The following is a 21,680-nucleotide window of genomic DNA, read 5'->3' on the forward strand; positions in this document are numbered from 1 at the left end:
ACGAGTTAATTGTCATTCTTAAATTACATATAGACATATATTTCGATCAAAAACAATCTCCAACGAAATTTATCTCCAAGATAGTATTAGAATTAGACAGGCAAAGACATTATTTACAAGCATGCTACTTTGTCGTCAATATGTCTAATCTGTGACCGTTTTGAGTCACGTGACCGACGTAGGAAATAAATACTTTTTAAACTCATGTTCTATACATATTACTCTCAATAACACTTCATTTTTTATACCGTCAAATAGCCCATTACTACGCCCTTTCGTAAATTAAACTATAACATAAAATAAGTAACATTTACCCGAAAAGTAGCTTTGGCACATTAAACTTTGAAAATTATTACAATGAATATTAGATATTGACTCGAATGTTTCGTCTATATATTTGTTTAAAGTTTAGTTTAGTTTAAAGTTTGTTGTTTTAAGCATTTTGGCTTTAACTACAGAAAATAATTGAAACTATGACTAGGTTACAACAATATTAAAGCGTAAATAAGGTATATACTAATATAAGCGTTTTAATATAAATCACATTGTTTAGAATATATCAAACGATTAAAGCGATTGAACATTGAGTTTGACCAATCACAATCGAACGAAACGCGCCATCGTAGTCTTTCGTTCAATTCTCAATTTGTAAAATATTAACTATGGTCGTATAATCTATATTCATTTCGCGCGTGATATAGTCTGTGAAGAAAAGAACTCTCATTTGGCACGCGTCATTTTATTTATTCACAAAAAATTATAAACTTTTTATATGTATCAATATACAGTCGAACAATGACGTCAACATACCAAGGCGATGTTCAAATCCTCCCACGACGCTTCTTTAGTAAATTTTACAATAATATTATTTTAACACAGCAACATTAGAATATTTTGTGCGTTTTAACTTTTAACAATTAAAGCGTTATCTTATGTACTAGTATAACCAAGTCACGTGACTACTAAATAACCATTTATTTTAAAAGAACCTGTGAAACAAACACAACACGAACATAAAATGGTGCTAATTGTGATTGAGACTAGAGAAGAGAACCAGCTACCACTTGCTGAGGGTATTAGATATGGTGGAGAACTCTCAATCCAACCTAAAGGGAAGATCCTCCAGCCGAACCACTGCGGGCTCTACGCCTCAGTTTCGGAGTCAGAAACTATAACTCCAGTTTGTCAATGTGTTGGATTTGACGTAAACGTCGGGACTTTAGACTCTGAATTTACTCCTACGCCCTATTGACTGATGTCGACATCAAATGATCTTATTTCAGCATTTCTTAGTGCTTTGCTATTAAACACAGATTAAAAATGTGATTCTATTGTGATTTTTTATTAAACATCAAAATTAGCACCAACATCGATAATTTGGCGAAAAGATATGGCAACACTCAATCACAATTTTTGATAAAGGCACAATTTTATTACAACATAGGTTATCTTTGCATAAATATACATTTATTTTAGTAAGAAATAGACAAACATAGGATTTTTTTGGTATTAATTGATAATTTTTATTTGCGTAATAGATTAATGCGTAAGCAACATTGCCATTTTTTAACATACAAGTAAAATCTTTGTTAAAGAAAATTATGTAAGGTTCAATATTTGTTTTATTTTTTATACTGATATTAAAAACTGTATATAAAATTGGCGACGTTTAAATACTTGTTAAAAATACTATTATGGCAATGTTCCTTAATCGCTAAAATAGATTATAAAAATTGACAGTTCATTTGGATAATTATCAAAGATCGATAGAAATATATAAATTTCGCTAAAATAAAATTACTTTAGAGGTAAGCTTCAGAGTTGTATCTGAAAAAAAAAATTGTAATAATTAAAATAAGTAAGAAATTATATATTTATATATATATAAAAATTTTTAAAAAGAATCTAAAAAAAAAAAAAAAATTATGAACACGTCTGTCAAGTTGTCAACCCTTCAGCGCGGGAGTCTTAACCTCTAAAGTCGTGCGTTCGAACCCAGCCAATGGGTTTTTCTATATGCAAAAATAGCAGTATCAAAAATCGACATCTCAATCTGACCCTTAACAACAGAGATTGGTCTGCGACATCTCAATCTGATTCTTCTTCTGCTTATCCAATAACTGAGTAAATACCTCAAGAACATTATAAAGGTGGCTCTTCTCTTAATCCCTCGCTGTGTCGTGCACGACCCGCCATGTCCAAGATAGCCTTTGCGTCGGGATTTGTGTCCAATATACTCGCGTCGCGTTCATCCTACGAAATATTAATTTCATATAAATAAAATAAAACAGTGGTGCTAATATTTAGGTCAAGGCCTCAGATTTCTGTATCTGTTTCATGATCATTTTGTCTAATAGGCAAGTAGGTGATCAGCCTCCAGTGACACACGCAGTCGACTTTTTGGGTCTAAGGAAAGCCGGTTTCCTCACGATGTTTTCTATCACCGTAACAGCGAGTGTTAAATGCGCATATAGACAGAAAATCCAACATATACTATTAAATTCATAAAACCATACAAATCCCCTTTAAAATATATCAGTGTATCAGGATTTCAACCGTGTGTACCAATAAACTATTCTCAAAAATATCGTGAGTAAAATATTGAAATCCCAATGTAAACTAAATTGTAGTTTAAGTTAACAATTTTAAAACGTAATCTATGAAATAAACATATTGGTTTCATAACAATAAAATAATAATAGTAGTAATTTAAAAGACGAAAAAGAGAAATGATATATATATTAAATACTATGTAAAAATATAACTTAAATTACATATATTTTTTTAATATTTAAAACCACTTGGCTATATTTTAAATCAAAACTAATATATTAATTACTTAAATATACAATGCAGCAGTGGCATTTGATTCCGGCGAATCTAAAATGATTATTTCGTGTTGGAAGATAGACTATGTGTGTATTTGTTTTAAGGCCATCTTTGGTATAATATGGTAATAAACAATACAAGGATATTTATATATATATAATGTATTCAGTGATAAATCATCATCAGCTATTCATAGTGATAAACTAAAAAGTACCAGGAGATTAGGTTATATGGGGATCGGGAAGGTCCTCACTGTACACGGGTTTGCCGATCATGTGCATGAAGTTCAGCTCAGACTTGTGCGCGTCTAAAGGGCTATTGCGCTCGGATACTTCTAGGAGCTAGGATAGGATTTAGGATTAGGTGATTAGTATATCTAATATATAAAATTAGATTCGTGTCACAATGTTCGTTCCCATACTCCGAAACGGCTTCACCGATTCTTATGAATTTTTTTATGGATATTCAGTGAGTCAGAGAATCGGCTACTATCTATCTTTCAAACCCCTAAGTGATAAGGGGTGTCCACCCCAAAATTTTAATCAATCCCATAAAAAAATATACCCTCTACGATTAACCCCTATTTTTTATTTGTTAGTTAAGAAATTATAACTTAAACTCTGGATTTATATAGAGAAAACGTACAGTAAAATCTAAAAAGTTTTCATTCCGGAAAACCGAACAATCTGAGGTAGCATAAATGTTCCATGTTGGCATGTACTAAGTAAAATCACGCATAAGTTCGCGGTGGCAGCTAGTAATTTTATAATATTCAATTGATTCAGGGATAATCGAAGGGCACAGGTATTTTTTTGAAATTAAATTCATTATTAGTAAAGAAAAAGCGCTGATACTTCGAATAGTACTAATTGATGAAGATAGTTTTAGCTTAAATTGAAAGAAAATAATAAAAAAGGGCTACCTCATCCTTTTCCAAAGATGGTTTGTCCCCAACGCCCCACACTTCAATCGAGCGGATTCGGAAATGGGGTTCCTTGCTCAGTCTCTTGTATCCACGGAATGTGGAACAAGATTCCGCTGAATTACCCTCACCGAATGGTTCCGCGGGCAGCCATATACCACCAAACTCCAACTGACCACCCATTAGCTGAAAATTTTATTTTTTCATTGAAATATTTATAAATAATATTACGAAACATGTTGAAATAGAATTGTAAATACGTCACTTAGGGCCACCCCCCTAAATGTTAAGGGTGGTTCACCCCTATTTTTTTTGTAACAGCGCATGCCATAATTTTTCTTTTTTTCATTGCGTAATGAAGAACCGCCATACTGGTACAAATGACCCAATAATTTGTGTCACTTTCTCTCGGTTTAAGTTTCTTAATTACATTTTAAATTTATTTTTATCGACACTCGCACGCAACCACAAAAAACTAGTCTTGCTCGTTCCGCGCGTATACGTGCGACTTCCAACGTGCTCGGACTTCGAACTTCTATTGTTTCGAGGTTCTTGACAACGCTATCCCATCCCAAGCCTCGGTCTACCGGGTTTTCCCTTGTCATCACGTTGTGAGTTCAGTAAGAAGAATGGGGTTCTGTCGTCCGCCATTCGGTGCACATGTCCCAACCTAGCGCCTGTTGCATTTATCTTCTACCCCATAAATATTAGAAATATTATTGGAGAAGTGGCAGTTCTCTCGCGAGTTCCGTAAGACTTCGCCTTAAGCATCAAGGAGTTTCGTATAATATTAAAAAAAAACCTGTGGCACTCGGGGACTGCCGCGGTAAAGCTATTGTTATTACAAAGCATAGCATTTTTTATCCACTTATGCAATTATAATTATTAATTATTTTTTTATTTATGCAGTATTTTTCTTTCTTTTATATTAATTCAAGTTTTTTCTTTGATATTAATTCATTCAACACGCCTATATAGTCTGTCTCACTCTAACGCGAACACCGTAACCGATCTTTTCAGAGAGATCTGAATTCGCAGTATGCGTTCTGTCCCACTCTAACGCACCTGCGCTACGTCACCAATTAAGCTAGACCGATCTGAGACGCAGTATGCGTTCTGTCCCGTTCTAACGCGTATTGGCCGCACCTATATTACGTCATGGTGTGTTAGGATTTTTATTTTCGTTACGGAATTTCTTGATTCGGTCGCCGCGCTCAAAGCCCGCGATAAAATCTATGCAATAGCTAAAAAAATAACACTACTCACCAAACCATTGGGCAGAGTCTTCGTATGATGATTCATATATTGATAATGGTCGTTATAATTGGTCGCTGGATAAATACGCATTCTGGGAGCACAGGTGAAGAGGAAGGAATCATCAGTGCCCGTCCAGTTAGGGCTCCAAGCCCAGTCCGCGGTGGCGAATCCTCCAAAGATGAACCCGTTGGTGTCCTCTATTATGAGGATGGAGGGTCCTTGCTCTTGGATCCGTCCTGAAGCATTATTACTGTTTTTAAGCTTTATAATTCACATCAAACTATAGTTCGACTCACCCACTTGGTAAAAAAACAACGTTGTTTAGTTCTGTTTCGTGACTTCTTTTTTATAATAGGCAAGTAGCTGATCAGCCTCCTGTACCTGACACACGCCGTCGCCTTTTTGGGTCTAAGACAAGCCGGTTTCCTCACGATATTTTCCTTCACCGTACGAGCGTGTGTAAAATGCCTAGGGGCCGAGATGGGCTATCTGATAACTATCTATCTAACAACAGGTAACGCAAGCCCCTTAAATTTTATGTAAATTAAAAAATATAATAAATTATTGCTCACACCTGCCATAGTAGAAAATGACTCCCCATGTATATGCGAGGAGAATAAAAACCGCCATTTGTGCTGGAACTTCTGGGGCAGGTGACTGTTTATCCACACGATGTGAGACAGGTCTATGAACGCTGGATAATCTGGCATTACCTCTAGTCCTGAAAAATTTACGTAATATATTTTTTGTAGGATATAGGTCGCGTAGAAAATACTAAAGAAGGATAGGAGGCAACTATATAAATTGTAGAGTGTGTTAATATATAATTAATAATGAGATGATAACATAATATAAGAATTGACTATAATGTCTCATAATGTAATTGTAACTTCTATTATACCTTTTAAGACAAATTTGCATGCCATTGTGGCAGAATATGCGAACTTTAGATTGTACCACCATAACATTTTTGTACCATATTCTTGCAATATCTTAATATATATAAATTACGCGTCACGTTGTTTGTCCGCTATAGACTCTTAAACTACTGAACCGATATCAATCAAATTTGCACACCGTGTGCAGTTTGATCTAACTTAAAAGATAGGATAGCTTACATCTCAATTTATACCCGCAATATTATTTTATAGCAAATTATTTGTTAATATCAAACTCACAACTCTAACAGATGGCGCTGTGTTGAAAGTACCAACGTTTCACATAAGCTACAATTTAATGGCATTACCAAAAAAAAAAGCATGGTGGTCACTATGACTGGTGTTCTCCTACCTTTTCCCTTGAATAGTTTACTACTATGTAATATAACAAACCTTAGCCACAGCAACGCTTGGCCGGTCTGCTAGTATAATTATAAATATTAATTATATTTCCTTCAAACGTCAGGTTTCTATAAGTGGGAAAATCTTTTAACAACAGTATTTCAAGACATAAAGTTGTGTATTCATGACAATAAAGATACCTTCAGATGCTGGCAGCATAGTGGGCGTGGCCGGCGGAAGCGGCGTCGGGCTTTCATCTCCCGATCGCGAGTTGATGCCGTACAGGTTCACAAATACCAATTCCGAAAGTTGCTTTAAAAGAATGTTTGTTTCAAGCCTGGAATAATACAGAAATTAATAAGTGCGCGCCTACTATATTTCTAAGATACAAACACTACAAAATAAATTAATAAAAGCACTATTTAGATAAAAAATTTAACACCTACTATTAAAATCTACAAAGAAACCAAAATTATGACGATTAAACAACTATATGTTTATAGCACCTGTTTTAAAAATTTAAATAACTCTCTACATACCTAGTAACTTATCTCGCCAAAGCCTCGAACAAATTATTTAAAGAGATCTATTAGGTATGAGGGTGTGCAATTGTTTAATCAGTTGCCGTCTAAGGTTCGTAACATTAGCGTGATTAATCAGTTCAAAAGGGCATTAAAGATACACATCAGAATGAGCCCATTAGACTAAAATTGGGCTAGCTGATGGCGACGTGTATCTCGTTCGTATATAATATTAAATTTCTCATGTAAATAAATTTTTCGTAATGAGAAATAAAGTTCTTTAAACATTTACTATCAGCATTCATAGTAGTCTTATACAAAGTATTGTCCGAAATTATTGTAATATTCAAGAACGAGTTACCTACTGCAATTATGAATTATATCGTTCTCGATTAAAATAAAATAAATCAGTGCTCCGTATTTTTATGTCTGGGCCTCAGATTTCTCTTTCTGTTTCACGAGCATTTGTCAATCTAATAAGCAAGTGATCAGCCTTGAGTGCCTGACAAATACCGTCGACTTTTTTTTAACTTTTTACCGACGATGTCCATACCGATGGACTGACAATATGTCTCCGACATATATATTTTTATGTAACTACTAACTGACCCAGCAAACTTCGTGTTACCATGTATATTATTTCTAGGAAACATGGTTAGTACCCCTGACTGCGAAAGCATGGGTCCCGGGTTCGATCCCCGGCTGAGACGAACATCGATGTGATGAGCATTTGGTGTTGTGCTTAGGTCTTGGGTGTTTAAATATGTATTTATATGTCTATCTATCTATAATATGTACGTATATCCGTTGCCTAGTACCCGTAACACAAGCTTCACCAGCTTAGCATGGGACTAGGTCAATTGGTGTGAATTGTCTTTAAAAAAAAAAAAAAACACTACCTACTATAATAAAAAATAGGGGATGATCGTAGATCGTAATTTTTGTATGATGTATCAAAAAAATAAAAACAAAAAAATTTGTCTAAAAAAATTGACCCCTAATAGGGGTTCGAAATATAGATAGTAGCCGATTCTCAGACTTACTTGTATATGGATAAAAAATTCAGAAGAATCGGTCGAGCCGTTTCGGAGGAGTATGGTAACGAACATTGTGACATGAGAATTTTATATAGCAAACTAAGTAAGGCAACAAAAATGAAACTCAGTCAAATAAAGCAACTTTACCATTTCAACAACTGTTGGGCATTGCAATGATGATGTGGCGACTCCAGGTCACCACCGACAGTCGTCGCTAAGGCCTCACCCAAAGCCTGCACGCATGAGGCACTGGCTCTGAAGCCTTTGTCAATCCAGATTCTGGCCCTCTTAGATGTGGAAGACTTCACAATCTTGATGTATGTTGATGCTATGCTTTCGCAGAACTGTAAATCGTCTGGTTTGAATTAATAAGATATGTTTCTTCTATGTTTTTTTTTTAAATTTAAGTACCAGGGGCAAACGGGCAAAGACTCCCCTGATGTTAAGTGATACTGCCCATAGACACATTGCCAGAAGGCTCGGAAGCGTTGCCGGACTTTTAAGAATTGGTACGCTCTTTTCTTGAAGGACCCTAAGTACTTCAATGGGCAGCTGGTTCCACATAGTGGTGGTGCGCGGCAGAAATTGCCTAATCAATTGTTTTTTTTTTTGTTCTATGTACATCTACATGTTCTATGTACATGTACTATGTAGGTCTTCACATATAATTATCAAATCAATGTATACAAAATATTGTAAAAACTATCTTAAAAGAGTAAGTATGCCTCTATGAGATTCTTGCCCATTCTTCTGCATATGGAACTACCTTTGGGAAGGGGGAATTTTAGTCACTTATTTAAATATTTTTATCATGTAATTTTGATTTTCAAAAGTGCCTTTTTAATAGGCATTTGAAATAAATGATTTGCCTTTTGACTTTTGAAGTATGTTATTGATAATACCGAAATAATTTAAAAATAAAATCTTGATTAGGTACTTAACTAAGTGCCAACGGGTTTGTCAACGTTAAATTAAGAATTAACATAGATTATTATATACTTCTAAAATATTATTTAAATGTTCTATTTGTAATTGAATGTACGACAGTTGACCCAACGTTATTTAAGGATTTCTTAAACTAATTCTAAAAAATCAACACATGATTTTCTATTTTTTTAAATTTTCTAATACAATTAGAATTAAATTGATCGACCTTAAAACGAAATAGCATACCTCTTTAAGAAGTTGGTAAGGCAGTTCCACGTCCTCGTTGAAGTCCTTGCCCAAACAATTGTATGTCACGGCCAACCGTTCTTCCACTGTGCCTGTTGAATTTAAATTATATATTACTAGATATAAACCAATGGTTAATAAAAAACCATGTGTGTGTACTTATGTACACGCGTTAGAAGTTATACTTCTTTGGCGTAAGAATATAAAAATTTATATAAGAATAAGAAAATAATTTTTGTTTATTTAGATATCACAAAAAGTATCATAATTAAAGAAATGGACATTTTTTATTTTAAAATGTTGACTATGCTAACTTCAGGTTGTCGGTTTTTAGTGTCGGTGTGTGCGCGCATCGTAAAAATTTACCCTCATAATTTTTCTCTAACGCGCCAAAAGAAGTATAACTTCAAAAACCTCGCATTTTTATTCATTTGAAACGGGCTGACAATTCTTAAAAGTATTTTTTGTGTTATTATTTTATATGATGGGGGGGGGAAGCCTACGGGACGCCCAAAAAGGGCAGTCATCACAGTCCATGGTCGCCTATTTTTAATGGGTGCGTTGCCGGCCTTTGAGTGAGGAGTATAAAAGAGTATCAGGTCGTAAAGTTAATTTTATATCATAATATGGTGTCCAAGAAAATAATGATCGAATTTATGATGTACATCAAAGTGAAACAAGTACAGCATGCTATAAAAATGTTTTACATACAAAAGTCGTAACAATCAAGGTAACAATAATGTCAGTTTAATGAATTACATTTATTTATTATACAGAATAATACAATCTAAATTACGGTATATTACATTTGAAAACCACTGTGGTTTCAAATGTAATATCTTCAAAAGCAGTCTCGTTAGGAGCGCAACAAATGCATAGCATGCAAACAATTCTTCAACTTGTTTTTCATGTTAACGTTAGGCTATCTAACAACTGACCGAGTAGTTTATTTATTAGCCGCGGTAGAAAATATTACAACGTTCTCTCACCATATACGTTGTTTGCTCTCGTACAGAGCGAACTGGTAGTAAATGTAAATTTATAATCAATTGAACATCTTTTCTGTTGACTGTTGTTTAGTGTACTTGGTTACCTATATGAATATGAATAAAGTTATTTTCAGTTTGGGTTTGCGAGTCGAACTTTGTACGGGTCTGTACGTCATGCTCTACTCGATTTTTTATGTAATCCCTAACCCGCTTGTCTAGAATATTGTTACGAAGACGGGTTGACTGAAATTTTTCCCGATTTTTAGTTAGTTTTTATTATAGATTTTTATAAGTCGAGTGGTACCGTTTTCAGGAAACCCGTTTTCAGGCGTTTTTAGGACTAGTTATACCCCTTTGGTGAAGGAATATTCTAGACAGAATTTTCTAGGTGTGGTACAAGAACGAAATGATACGCGAGGGAGAGGAAAGATCGGAACCTTCTTGAAGCCAGACTGAACACTCTAGAACGCCGTACGACAAGGACGGAGCAATGTGCGAAAGAGATAAAGAGTACGGACGTTCAATCGCTACTCAGTAGCAATCCTGCCTAGAGAGTTATCAAACATCGTTCAAGATTATTCCCAGGAATATAAAAGCGAGCCAAAACGCGGCCAATTGCTTCAGTCTCTAGCTCGTAACAATATATACCCATGTGCCCTTTGTAAACTACTAATATAATATTTAGGACAATATTTACATAATAATAACCATATAGACTTAAAATTGTCTGATTTAATAAATAAATAATAATTTTCTTTTGCATTGCATCTTTATATGTTCATGAATCTGGAAGATTAGCTTTTAAGTTTTTAGGTTGTTATTAATATTTTTTTTTGCATTACTTTAGATTAAGGTTCTATATATATATTTTATAAAACATTTGTTTCTGCACTTCTCGCACGCATCATGTTTCATTTTTTTTCTTTTTTTTTTTTAGTTTTTTTCTTTAACTAGGGTTGCCTGGAAGAGATCGCTTATTAGCGATAAGGCCGCCCTTTGCATCCCTTATAATTTTTATGTATTGTGTTTTTTTTATTTGCAACGAAGTGTTAATAAATAAATAAATAATTATTACAAAATTATTACCTCTAACATTAAATACGTATAACTCCGCGAATCTATTGAAGTCACACGTCGCCGTCTTCTGTTGTCCTGATCCAAATAAAAAGTTTGTCAAGTACTGTGCCAGTCTCGGGTCTATCTGTGGTCCCCAGAATTTCTATAAAGTACAACACTATAATTAGACTATGATATAATTTTCGTATAAGGCATGATCCAATCCTAATTACTGGTGATAGTCATCATTAAAAACAAATGACTTACACCAGTATAAGTATTATACAGAACAAATCTAAGCGTACGACTAACTAGACTCCAGAAGATAAACCACTCCTTATATGGCAATTGGATTCGTTTTTACAACAAACTCCCAAGCGAAATTACAGAATTATCACTAAATAAATTGAAAGCCCTTAAACGAAAATTAATCAATAAAGCTTTTTATAAATTTGACGATTTTAAATGATCCTAATTATTGCGATCGATTTGCTCCAGTTCAAACAATTTGTATGACTCACAACTTGGCGATTTATTTTTTATGGCTCTGACACGATTTGTGCATTAGCCAGCGTCAAGTATAGGATTTCTTTATAATTCGCGCTTGTCTTTAGAAATTCGACCGTGTCCTTCATGTACGGTTTAAGCACTCGCCCGGTACCGCACAACCCTCCCAAAGGCCGAGAACAAATTTAAATTAAAACTTGCCCTCGAACCGGGAATCGAACCCGGTACCCCTCACCTAGCTGCCACTTAATAAGACCGCTAGGCAATGAGGCCCCCAACTTGGCGATTAAAAAGAGTAGGGGAGAGTTTCTTGCCCGCTCTACGCCCTTGACTTGGCGAACTGGTAGTAAACGTAAATTTAGAATCAATTTAACATAATATTTTCTGTTGAGGTTCATGTACTTGTTTACCTATATGAATAAAGATTTGTTGAGTTTGAGTTTAAAGGATGATTCACGGTACACCGTGTCGCGACCGGGCCGGGCCTCGGCCGGGACACGGCCACCGTGCGCCGGCCGGGACAGTGGTTCATGTTACACCGGGCTGTTTGGGTGTACGCACGTACGTGTTTGGACGACTATATCTGTTTTTGTCAAAAAAAAAAACAAAAAAAATTTTAACCTCACTAAGATTTGACGTTGACTGCTCTGCGGGTACCCGGGCGCCTACGTTCATGTTACGACGTGCCGGGGCCGGACCGTGCCGGAGCCGGGAAACAATACCCACCGACATTACAACGCCGTGCCCCGGCCGTGCCCCGGCCGAGCCACGGTCAGGCATGAATTACTTCATACAAAAGTATATCATTAATGTTAGACCGTGCCCCGGCCGGGGCACGGCCCGGTCGAGACACGGTGTAGCGTGAATCAGCCTTAACCCTTGCCTACCTTAGATACTGTTCTCGCATATACAAATATTAAAGTAAACAAGTTTCTTTTTCAAAAATATAAAATGGCAAATAAAATCTCTATGAAGACTTCAAGGGGATACAAATTTAGTGTACGAATAATAGCTTTTATAACCGTCATAATTCTCATTATGAAGTTATAAATATATCGTGCTTTAAGCTTTTATTACAATGTAAACGACTTTATTCCGCGCATGCCTTGGTACATAAATTAATTTTACAGAAGAATTATATATATATTGTATTAGTGTGTATGTCACTGAACTCCTCTTTAACGGCTGGATCGATTTGAATTATTCTTTTTTGTATGCGTTTGGGTGGCGCCCTGGATGGTTTAGATTGTTGCCGCTGTTGTCGGTATATAGGTTAATAATTATTAAAGTTATAACTACTAAACCGCCCATATTATATTATATGTTCGTACCGTATTCCAGTACAGCATACAGCAATACGTTTCGAAATCCTTTAGTATTAAAACACCTAAAATATCTCACATAGGTGCTAAATATTTACGACACAAGATGGTTTCTTTCAATCGCGCTATGAAACAGATTAGCTAGTAGCTAATCTGTTTAATGGGGCTGCAAACACAGCGGTCTAAACTGATAAACGAATATTTTTAAGTTTAAATAAATAATAACACTTTATTCATGACAGAAATATGGTTGTGAGTTGTGACAAAATTTACTTTACGCTTGGTAAAAAAAGCGTGCGTGTACGCGCGTAAGAAGTTATACTTTTTTGACATTATCAAAAATAGTTTTTGATTGCATGCAAACAATTAATTACAATTAAATAATCTAAGACTGGAAAAGAAGTCATTATAGTCAATAAAGTTGAGTTTAACATTTGAATAATTAAATAAATAAATATTTATTATTATTCTCCTACATTAAGTGTAACGTAAATTCTATTATTATTCGAATGTTGTTTTTAAATTATGTCCAATGCCGTAGCATCTTCCGTGGGCAACTTCATTCTGTTAATTTTGTGTCACGGTGCGCGCGCATCGTGACACAAAATTTCACTCTCATAAATTTTTCATAACGCGTATAACTTCAAAAAATTAAGAAAAGATGTCTTAGTGTTACATCTTATGATACACAACTCGTATAAGACTTTAAGTATGCGTGAATGACTGCCTTTTTTTAATCTCACTTTAAATAATAAAGAGTAGACTTGGGGTCGTACGGACTCCGTTTTGTTGAGGGCTGCTGCACCAATGGGGTATTTTCTGTTCAATTAACACTTGCCAGTACATCTATCTACGACTAGTGCTTGCGATTGCCATCCCTGATGTTGTGTGTTCGAATCAGCATAGTGCACTTCTTTTATGGAACAGAGGGCAAACGGACAGGAAGCTCATCTATTAAGTGAAACCGCCGCCCATGGACACTTGGGTTGGACCGAGTTCGCGTGCCGGCACTAATGGACGTTTGCAATTTGCGGATACAAATTCGCTAATGAAATATTAAGACCCAAATATTGACGGCTTTGCATAGAGAGCTGATCGCCTACTTTTAAGATGATGAAGAACCAAAAGTTTGAGGCAAAAAAGGTTGTTACTAGTCGAGGATTATAAACACTGGCAAATAATTTTCTAATCTATATTTACTGATTGACGATACGAAATCATTAGACTGACATTTGTTAATGCAGAATTCAAAGAAAGCTTCGTAAATTCACGCTAAACGCTATTTTAATGGACATACAAAAATATTTTTCTCTCCATTGTTCAAAGAAAATATACAATACTTCCGATTGTAAATGTTTGCGCCCAAAATAATTTACGATTTAATATTCCACTTCATATGGCGTAGAACGTTGTACTCCTGTCGAAACGAAAATTATAGGCTTAGTTTTTTTTTGAGAATGTAACAGGGGGCAAACGGGCAGGAGGCTCATCTGATGTTAAGTGATATCATGGACACACATTGCCTAAGGCGCCATTTAAGTATTACGTAAGCACTATAGAGGGGCGGTTTTTGATTTTCTTATGTGGTGATTACGTCTACATCTTTTTTCACATATGTATTACCCACACATTGTCTATGCTTGAAAACGAAATTTCAAGCATAGGCAAGCGTACTGGAGTGAACTACTTAAAAGTTTTTGAGAGCTTTCATTACTTTGGGTATAGTTGCAGAAATACGTGAAGGGCCCCTAAGCTATCTACTTGAAAGACCCTTAATCGAATTAAGCAAATTTATTATACATTTCTCATAAATTTATTAACCAAAAGCAAATCTCTGCTAGCTAACACAAACAAAATAGATTTTTAACACCTCAAGCTCTGAAAAATTACTGACGTCAATCAATAAACAAGCGATCAAAAATCACCAGTAATAGGTTGCTAAAAGTGTTTTTTGTTCTCAATTTAATGCGATTTGAATTTACAATTATTTGATTGAAAAGCTAAAACTGTCATAACACATTTTCTGTTTTAATGCAATAATTATTGATATACAAAAAACCCAAGATGCACAGTCTCGAATAAAAGAAACGCTCGAAAGTGTCCCGAAACACTATTTCTGTCCCTTTCTATAACAGTATGTCTATAACAGTATATGTTACAAGCATATATTATTGCAAAATCAACCTTACGCAATGTATACGTACATAAAGAAATAAAATTTGACGACCGACCGTGATCGGTAGGACAAGGTATTGAGTGGAGTCGAACATGACTTTTTTATTTACAACTATTTAACATAATTTTAAATTTATCCGACTTTTCGGGTACTTTACAGCGTGCGTGGTCACGGTGACTGAAGACAAAAGGTGTTGGATGTTAAATAGTTGTAAATTTATAATATATAACTTTATATATTATAAATAATACATAACTTTAATCCGGTTAAAAAGTTTTTTCTTTAAATTAAAAAAAAAATGTTAAATTGGCTACCTCCTGACCTACACTTTATATAGCGTAAATATATTTGTCAAAAACTACACACTAAAAAGTTCAAAAGTACATAAATTTATTTATTAAAAAAAACACAAATAAATAACATCGACTCCACTTATTAGACGCGAGACTATTTGAAATGAGCGCACAATTTAGAATGTTGCGGTCATTTTTAGAGGACGTTTTTTAGACGTTGATTGTGCATCTTGGGTTTTTTGTATATCAATGGCAATAATCCTATATCTTAAATCGAATCGAAAAACCAATTTATCATACAAAACTAGTCCGCTGCATTACCACCTGACGTTAAGTGAGATGCGGCTTATTGGACATCTAGGAGGTGCCTATTTAGCCGCTCGAAAGAGCCCATGTTATGGCTACAGTAAAAAGGGGCATGTTATACCAATCTCACTTATTAACAAGGAACAACGATCCAACACACTTGGAGATGTCAACAACGTAAGATGTACATTCCTTATAAATGTGAAGAATGTTTTTGAAGTGAAACTTCTTTAGGCGCGTGAGGGTAAAAACGGAAACGTCACGAAGATTTGCAGCGTTTTTGTCGAAGAAAAGGGAGAGAGCGATTGAGACCGATTGACAGAGAGAGAGAAAGGCAAATTACCTTATATAAATTCTATTTTTAAAATTAAATTTTCGTAAAGAGAATTTATGAAATATTAGTATTTTAGATTTTAAGCAAAATAATTTATTCGCAAATGGGGAATTGTAAATAAAAATGCCACGTGTTTTATTATCGAGAAATAAATTAAATTAATAATTTTCATTAATTTTCTACACTTTTAATATTTTAATGACAATTAAATTCATTAAACTCCTAAAATATCCTCCTTTTTCCCTCCCTCTAAGTCTCGGAAATCTAAAGTTTTAGATTTGTATAAATATGAACAAGACTTTTAGTTTGCCAAAGAAGTTTCACTTCTGACATGTGTACTTTGTACGCACGCACTTTTTTTAATGACGCCAGAATTGAGGGGATGAAATGGTAAGCGAAGTCTATTATTGGTCTAGACTCTAGAGATTCTTTGGACCACAGAGTAGCGTATATATTTTCATTTGGATGTTACGTGTCTTTGGGACAAGTTAAAATAAAGAGGATTTCTGATTTTCACAAAATATTACTGTAGGTTTAAGTTTTTTCCAATATGCTTTGCAATGCGATCTGGAGACTAACAATAAAGGTAACTGCTAAACACACGAAATATGGAAGAGCGTCGTATCTTGTAAAACACGTTACGCACTCTGAAAAGCTTAAGGACGGGAATCGAGACGGCCGTGGCGGGCTTCCACTCGCCTATTAATATTAGAAATATTTTTGGAAAAGTGGCTACGCGCGGACCTCTTACTGCCTCTTACAGGATTCGTAAAAAGAGAAAAATAGTTTTGCTCAGGAACTGCTCGAGCGGTCCGTGTATTGCGAATATGAATTTAGTATGGAAACTGCAGATCGGCGTGCGGCGACCGCATATTGCAGTCGGTCTTGACTGCAACATCGGTCCGTCTATGGCCCGCTTTAATGTCACGGAGTATAAATACATAAAAATAAAATAATAATTAAAATGGGGATCGCTATCGTTATTAATTTAAATTTATTTGGTCATTGGTAAATATTTTCTTTTTTCGTTAGCCGAATGCATTCCAAGTGTTAATACAATAAGTTCGCGAATACACACATCAAGAAAATATTTATTTTAGAACTACACGTGTTCATTATTAAATATAAAAATATAAATAGGCGGTTCATGTGCTAGTAATCATGCGCGCGACCGAAATAAATAATTATAACACTGATAAACGCGTAACTCAATAACAATGTAAGATTCCTTTAAGAAATAAAATTAACTATTGTATATGCAACTGTTTCACATTAAAACTATTCCTAATTTATATAGTATAAACATAGTAAAACATCATGAACACAAACAATTTACATATTGCGCGCGCGCTACTTCTAGGGGTCATCATAGTCAAAACTGAGGACTATCTTCGAAAAAAAAAAAACAAAATACAATTCCTTTACGACATACTTAGCGCCACATTTCGACTATCATTATTATTTCGACTCTAAATCTTATCCGAATTAGACACATATAACATACCTACGACTACCAATATTAATTATTTTTATTTTATATCTTTATAGTATGTGTATACCAGTGTTTCCCAAAGTGGGGCCCACGCCCTACAGGGGGGCAATTTGATTATTAAGGGGGCAATCGAAATCAGCTGAATAAAACACATCGTAGAGACTTGAGACTGAAGCTAACCAAATTGGAACCCAATATATATGCAGCAAGGATCTCACAAAATTAATTTAGAAAATTATTTATTAAAATTATGTATTTGGAATTTTAATTTCAGTTTTTCATTATGTTTTTAAAATTTACTTATTGTTTCGTTAACAGTTCTTCCGCTCTACGCCCCAGGATTACGACTTGCGAACTGGTAGTAAATGTAAATTTAGAATTAATTTAACATCATTTCTGTTGACGTTCATAAGTGTACTTGGTTACCTATGATTTATTTTGAGTTTGAACAATTTTCTAGTGATTTCTTCATAAAACCTATCATTTAAATTCTCTAAGTGAACAATTCAATTTTTTAATATATAAAATATGTATATTACATAAGGGGGCATAATCATTATAGGTAGCCTAAGTAGCTACGGCACAAAGATTGGGAAACACTGGTGTATACGGTATTGTAACGATCAACAGGTGGGGCAAATCGTTAGGCAGTCCTCGGCCTTCTAGCGCTAATGATGTGTACAAACCTGGGTTCGATTCGTATCTTATTGCTTGTTATTGGTGTTATATATGTCACCGTAAAATTGTAAACACCGTTAGATTGTAATCTATCTCGCGAGATTGTAAACTGTCGAAAGATTGTGAACCTCAACGAACTGCTTACAATTTAACGTAGTATTATTCGGTAGTTGGGAAGAGAAATTGTTGGGAAGTAAAATTAATCTGTAATTGACCAAAGAAGTTCGAATGATAACTAAGTTAGTGTAGTACAATCTACCGAGATAGATTACAATCTAACGGTGTTTACAATTTTACGTTAACATATACATAAAACGTGTGTTGCCTATGCTTTAAGGGTCAGGTTCCGAACCGATACTTAGTGCTATGAGGCCGTTCAAGTATTACGTAAGCACTATAGAGGGGAGGTCTTTGATTTTTTACACATATTACCCACACATTGTCTATGCTTGAAAACGAAATGCATTTTCGAGGATTCCTACAAAAAATTAATACGTTTATATGCTATTATTTTTGAGAGCTTTGCTTACTTTTGCTGACAATTGGGAGGAAATAAAGACTTGCTTTCTAATTATCCACATCGCTTAAATTCGGAGTGTACAAAGTGGTTTTTAAACAACGGGCACGTTCCGGCATATAACTACAGTTGGAATAAATGACTTCTATTCTACAGACTTCAAAGCTCTGTGATTACAAACGCCCGAACCCATTAATCAATCCACAATAACAGATTGAAAACAATCTGAGATCAGACCGTGACAGTCGATCGATCTCCTATCTGCATCCCAATACCCAAACCCTACGAAGACAATTCATTTTTGGCGACGGATAAAATTCTCTTTGTCGTTCCATTTTACCGAGTTTTCACTCATATTTGATAATCACTGTAAACCAAATCAAGTAAATAAAACCGTACAAATAACATTAAAATATACGTGTATGTTTAAATTTTAAACATAACAAACAGTTTTTTTAATTATTTAAAAAACTGGTGTAAAGTTAAAATCTATTTAAATAATTAACTGTTGAAATCGAGCTTTCGTCATTTTCATACAAAGGTCTATCCACAGACACCGATACGACCTCCCATGGATAGCTTGTGTCGACCGATGGCTATTACAATCCGTCGATTGGTTATTGGTACACTTGTTACAACATTTGGATTAAGATTATTATCTCAGATGGTGGATTATGGATTGAGATAAGTTATTGGGTTCGGGCGTTACTAAAGATTCTGTGAGAAATAATCGATACGAGCACAGGGTAACTCACCATAGTAGCGAAATATTAATTTATTTTATTTCTTAGTCTAAAAGCAGCCCAACGTAATCCTCAATTTTACGATCTATTTTAACGAAATTTACGCTGGTACGTCAATTTACCGGGCAATAAATCAAAATATGAAAACATTCCATACATTATTACTGTTTCATACCGAGAAATAATTCTGAGTCGCTTTGAAAACAGGGAAAATATTCCACTACACTTTTCTGTCACCCAAAATACCTATATCTAAATTTATTGTAATTTCAGTGATATTTAGAAATTCTTTAATTTTAAATTATTACCTATTTCATAATTTGTGTTATTAATTACCTTTTATTTAAATGAAATAATCATTGTATACCCTCATCATAATGAACAGAACTTATACTTACAAAAGTAAGAGAGTAATTTAATTGGATTAGTTATTTCGAAACACTAAAGCACATATCATTACACAGATTTTGTGACTTTCTGTGTGTTTCATTTAGTCTAGATTATTTACAAACTAAGTATAGAAACTTGACCAAAAATATCAGACGTCCAAATATTATAAAAATATTCTTTTTAACTTCAATCTAAAACAAATATTGAAATCTAATAAACACACTGTACAAAATTACTATAAGAATTTAATAAAATATCACTTAGGGGGCTCAAAAATAGAGACATGAAACAAATAGGTACTTCAGAACAAATATTAAAACAAGGACTAAAGTAACACATATAAGAAAAGGTTTCTATGATTATTTTGCATAATATGTTCATATATTATTTATTATTACAGTTAGGCTTAGTCAGCCACAGCATTTCTGATTTCTATTAACAATATTTAAATAATGTTTCTAATACAGTTAACTACAATTTAGAGATCAAATAGGGTTTTGTTTAGAAATCCATTTTTGAGTTTGAAACAGTAGTAATATTATTTTCCTTTAAGTTATGCATAATAATCTATAGAAATCCACTTCAATAATCACAAACATATTATATACAAGTTAGTTATTTAAATAGGCCAATTATTTACAAAGATAAGACTAAAGATATAAAAACACAAAATGAAATGAATTTAACTTACAGCTTGTATATAATTAACACAGATTAATGAAAAAGCCTTATTTACTCAAAACAAGTTGATCTTTTACTTTTATATATAAAGATAATGTAACTGGTAAAATATTAATTTCATTTGTAAGTATAGTATTAAAAGCTATTCATTAATTAGTTAATAAAGAACAATGTATTATTATATAATATTTAATATAAGCTAACTCCAGTCAGTCAGTAAGGCTTGCCAAAATCTGTGCATTAAAACCAAAAATAAATGAAAAATGAACACACTTCTAAAAGGACTGCATCTACTTTTCCACTCACGATGAGATCCTCCTCACGAATTCTCTCAGAATTTTTACTTGCTGCCCGAAAAGTTGCCGCTACATACTTCTGTTCTTCTTTAGTCAGTAAAGTACATTTAGCTGCTAATTTCTTACTTGTATTGCCCATTCTGAAATTATTAAATAGTATTAATAAATAGTAAGGATCAGTTTTCTAAACCTACAATTAATAAATTGGACGTTATCTTGATATATTTGTTAGTTTCAACAAAATTAAACAATAATGAGTAATTTTATGTACATAGCGTCACGAGTTGCACTCGTTTTAGCCAAAATCATTAGCACCTGATTTTTCACGTCATTATCGCTTATCGGCCTTCGATGAGGTTGTTATTATATTTTATACGAAAAGTTCCCTCGATAAAATATATAAGATCACAAGACATCGCCAAATATATTAAGGAAAAATATACCTTATATGGAAATAATAAACGAGATTATAAATTCAATTTTAACACAACATCTTAACAACAAATACGTCCTCTTTTTAAACACTAGTATTATATTTTTAACACCACTATTTGAAAGATTTTAATAATATATTTTTATTAAGTAAATTTTATACACTAGAGACCAAAATCAATATTTTTATATTTTGGTGACTGTATACTTGACGAATGAAATGACAACTGATTAGAAATGTCATTTATTATTATTGTTGTTATGACAATTCACATTACCTGTCAAGTTTATTTTTACTAATAGGATTCCAAAATTATTACCAAATTAAAATTAATTAAGTAACACAAAATACACAACTGTCAGTAAAGAGATACACATAGCAATTGTAAATGCAAATAAAATTAGCCACCACGGACCACCCATAAACCTCCACCATCTCTATAGAGAGT

The 21,680-nt window shown here is 33.9% G+C and overlaps 1 protein-coding gene across 4 annotated transcripts; it reads right to left on the bottom strand.

Annotated features, from left to right (window-relative positions):
* On the bottom strand, positions 1 to 21,604 carry LOC125050453 (MTOR-associated protein MEAK7). 4 transcript variants are annotated; one of them, XM_047650323.1, is made up of 11 exons: positions 21,510 to 21,604; positions 20,777 to 20,939; positions 11,095 to 11,227; positions 9,020 to 9,111; positions 7,994 to 8,190; positions 6,489 to 6,625; positions 5,583 to 5,729; positions 5,018 to 5,244; positions 3,752 to 3,937; positions 2,133 to 2,253; positions 1 to 1,827 (listed from the first exon to the last, which is right to left on the bottom strand). In XM_047650323.1, exons 2-10 carry the CDS (start codon positions 20,936 to 20,938, stop codon positions 2,143 to 2,145), a joined length of 1,392 nt encoding a protein of 463 aa, XP_047506279.1. In that variant the 5' UTR covers position 20,939; positions 21,510 to 21,604; the 3' UTR covers positions 1 to 1,827; positions 2,133 to 2,142. The 4 variants fall into 4 exon arrangements, with proteins under 4 accessions (XP_047506279.1, XP_047506280.1, XP_047506277.1 ...); XM_047650324.1 differs by lacking the exon at positions 21,510 to 21,604 and adding an exon at positions 21,243 to 21,451 and having other exon boundaries at positions 20,810 to 20,939; XM_047650321.1 differs by lacking the exon at positions 21,510 to 21,604 and adding an exon at positions 21,243 to 21,451.
* Between the last annotated feature and the right edge of the window lie 76 nt (positions 21,605 to 21,680).

Source organism: Pieris napi, chromosome 6, assembly GCF_905475465.1.
Source record: "Pieris napi chromosome 6, ilPieNapi1.2, whole genome shotgun sequence".
Classification (NCBI taxonomy): Eukaryota; Metazoa; Arthropoda; class Insecta; order Lepidoptera; family Pieridae; genus Pieris; species Pieris napi.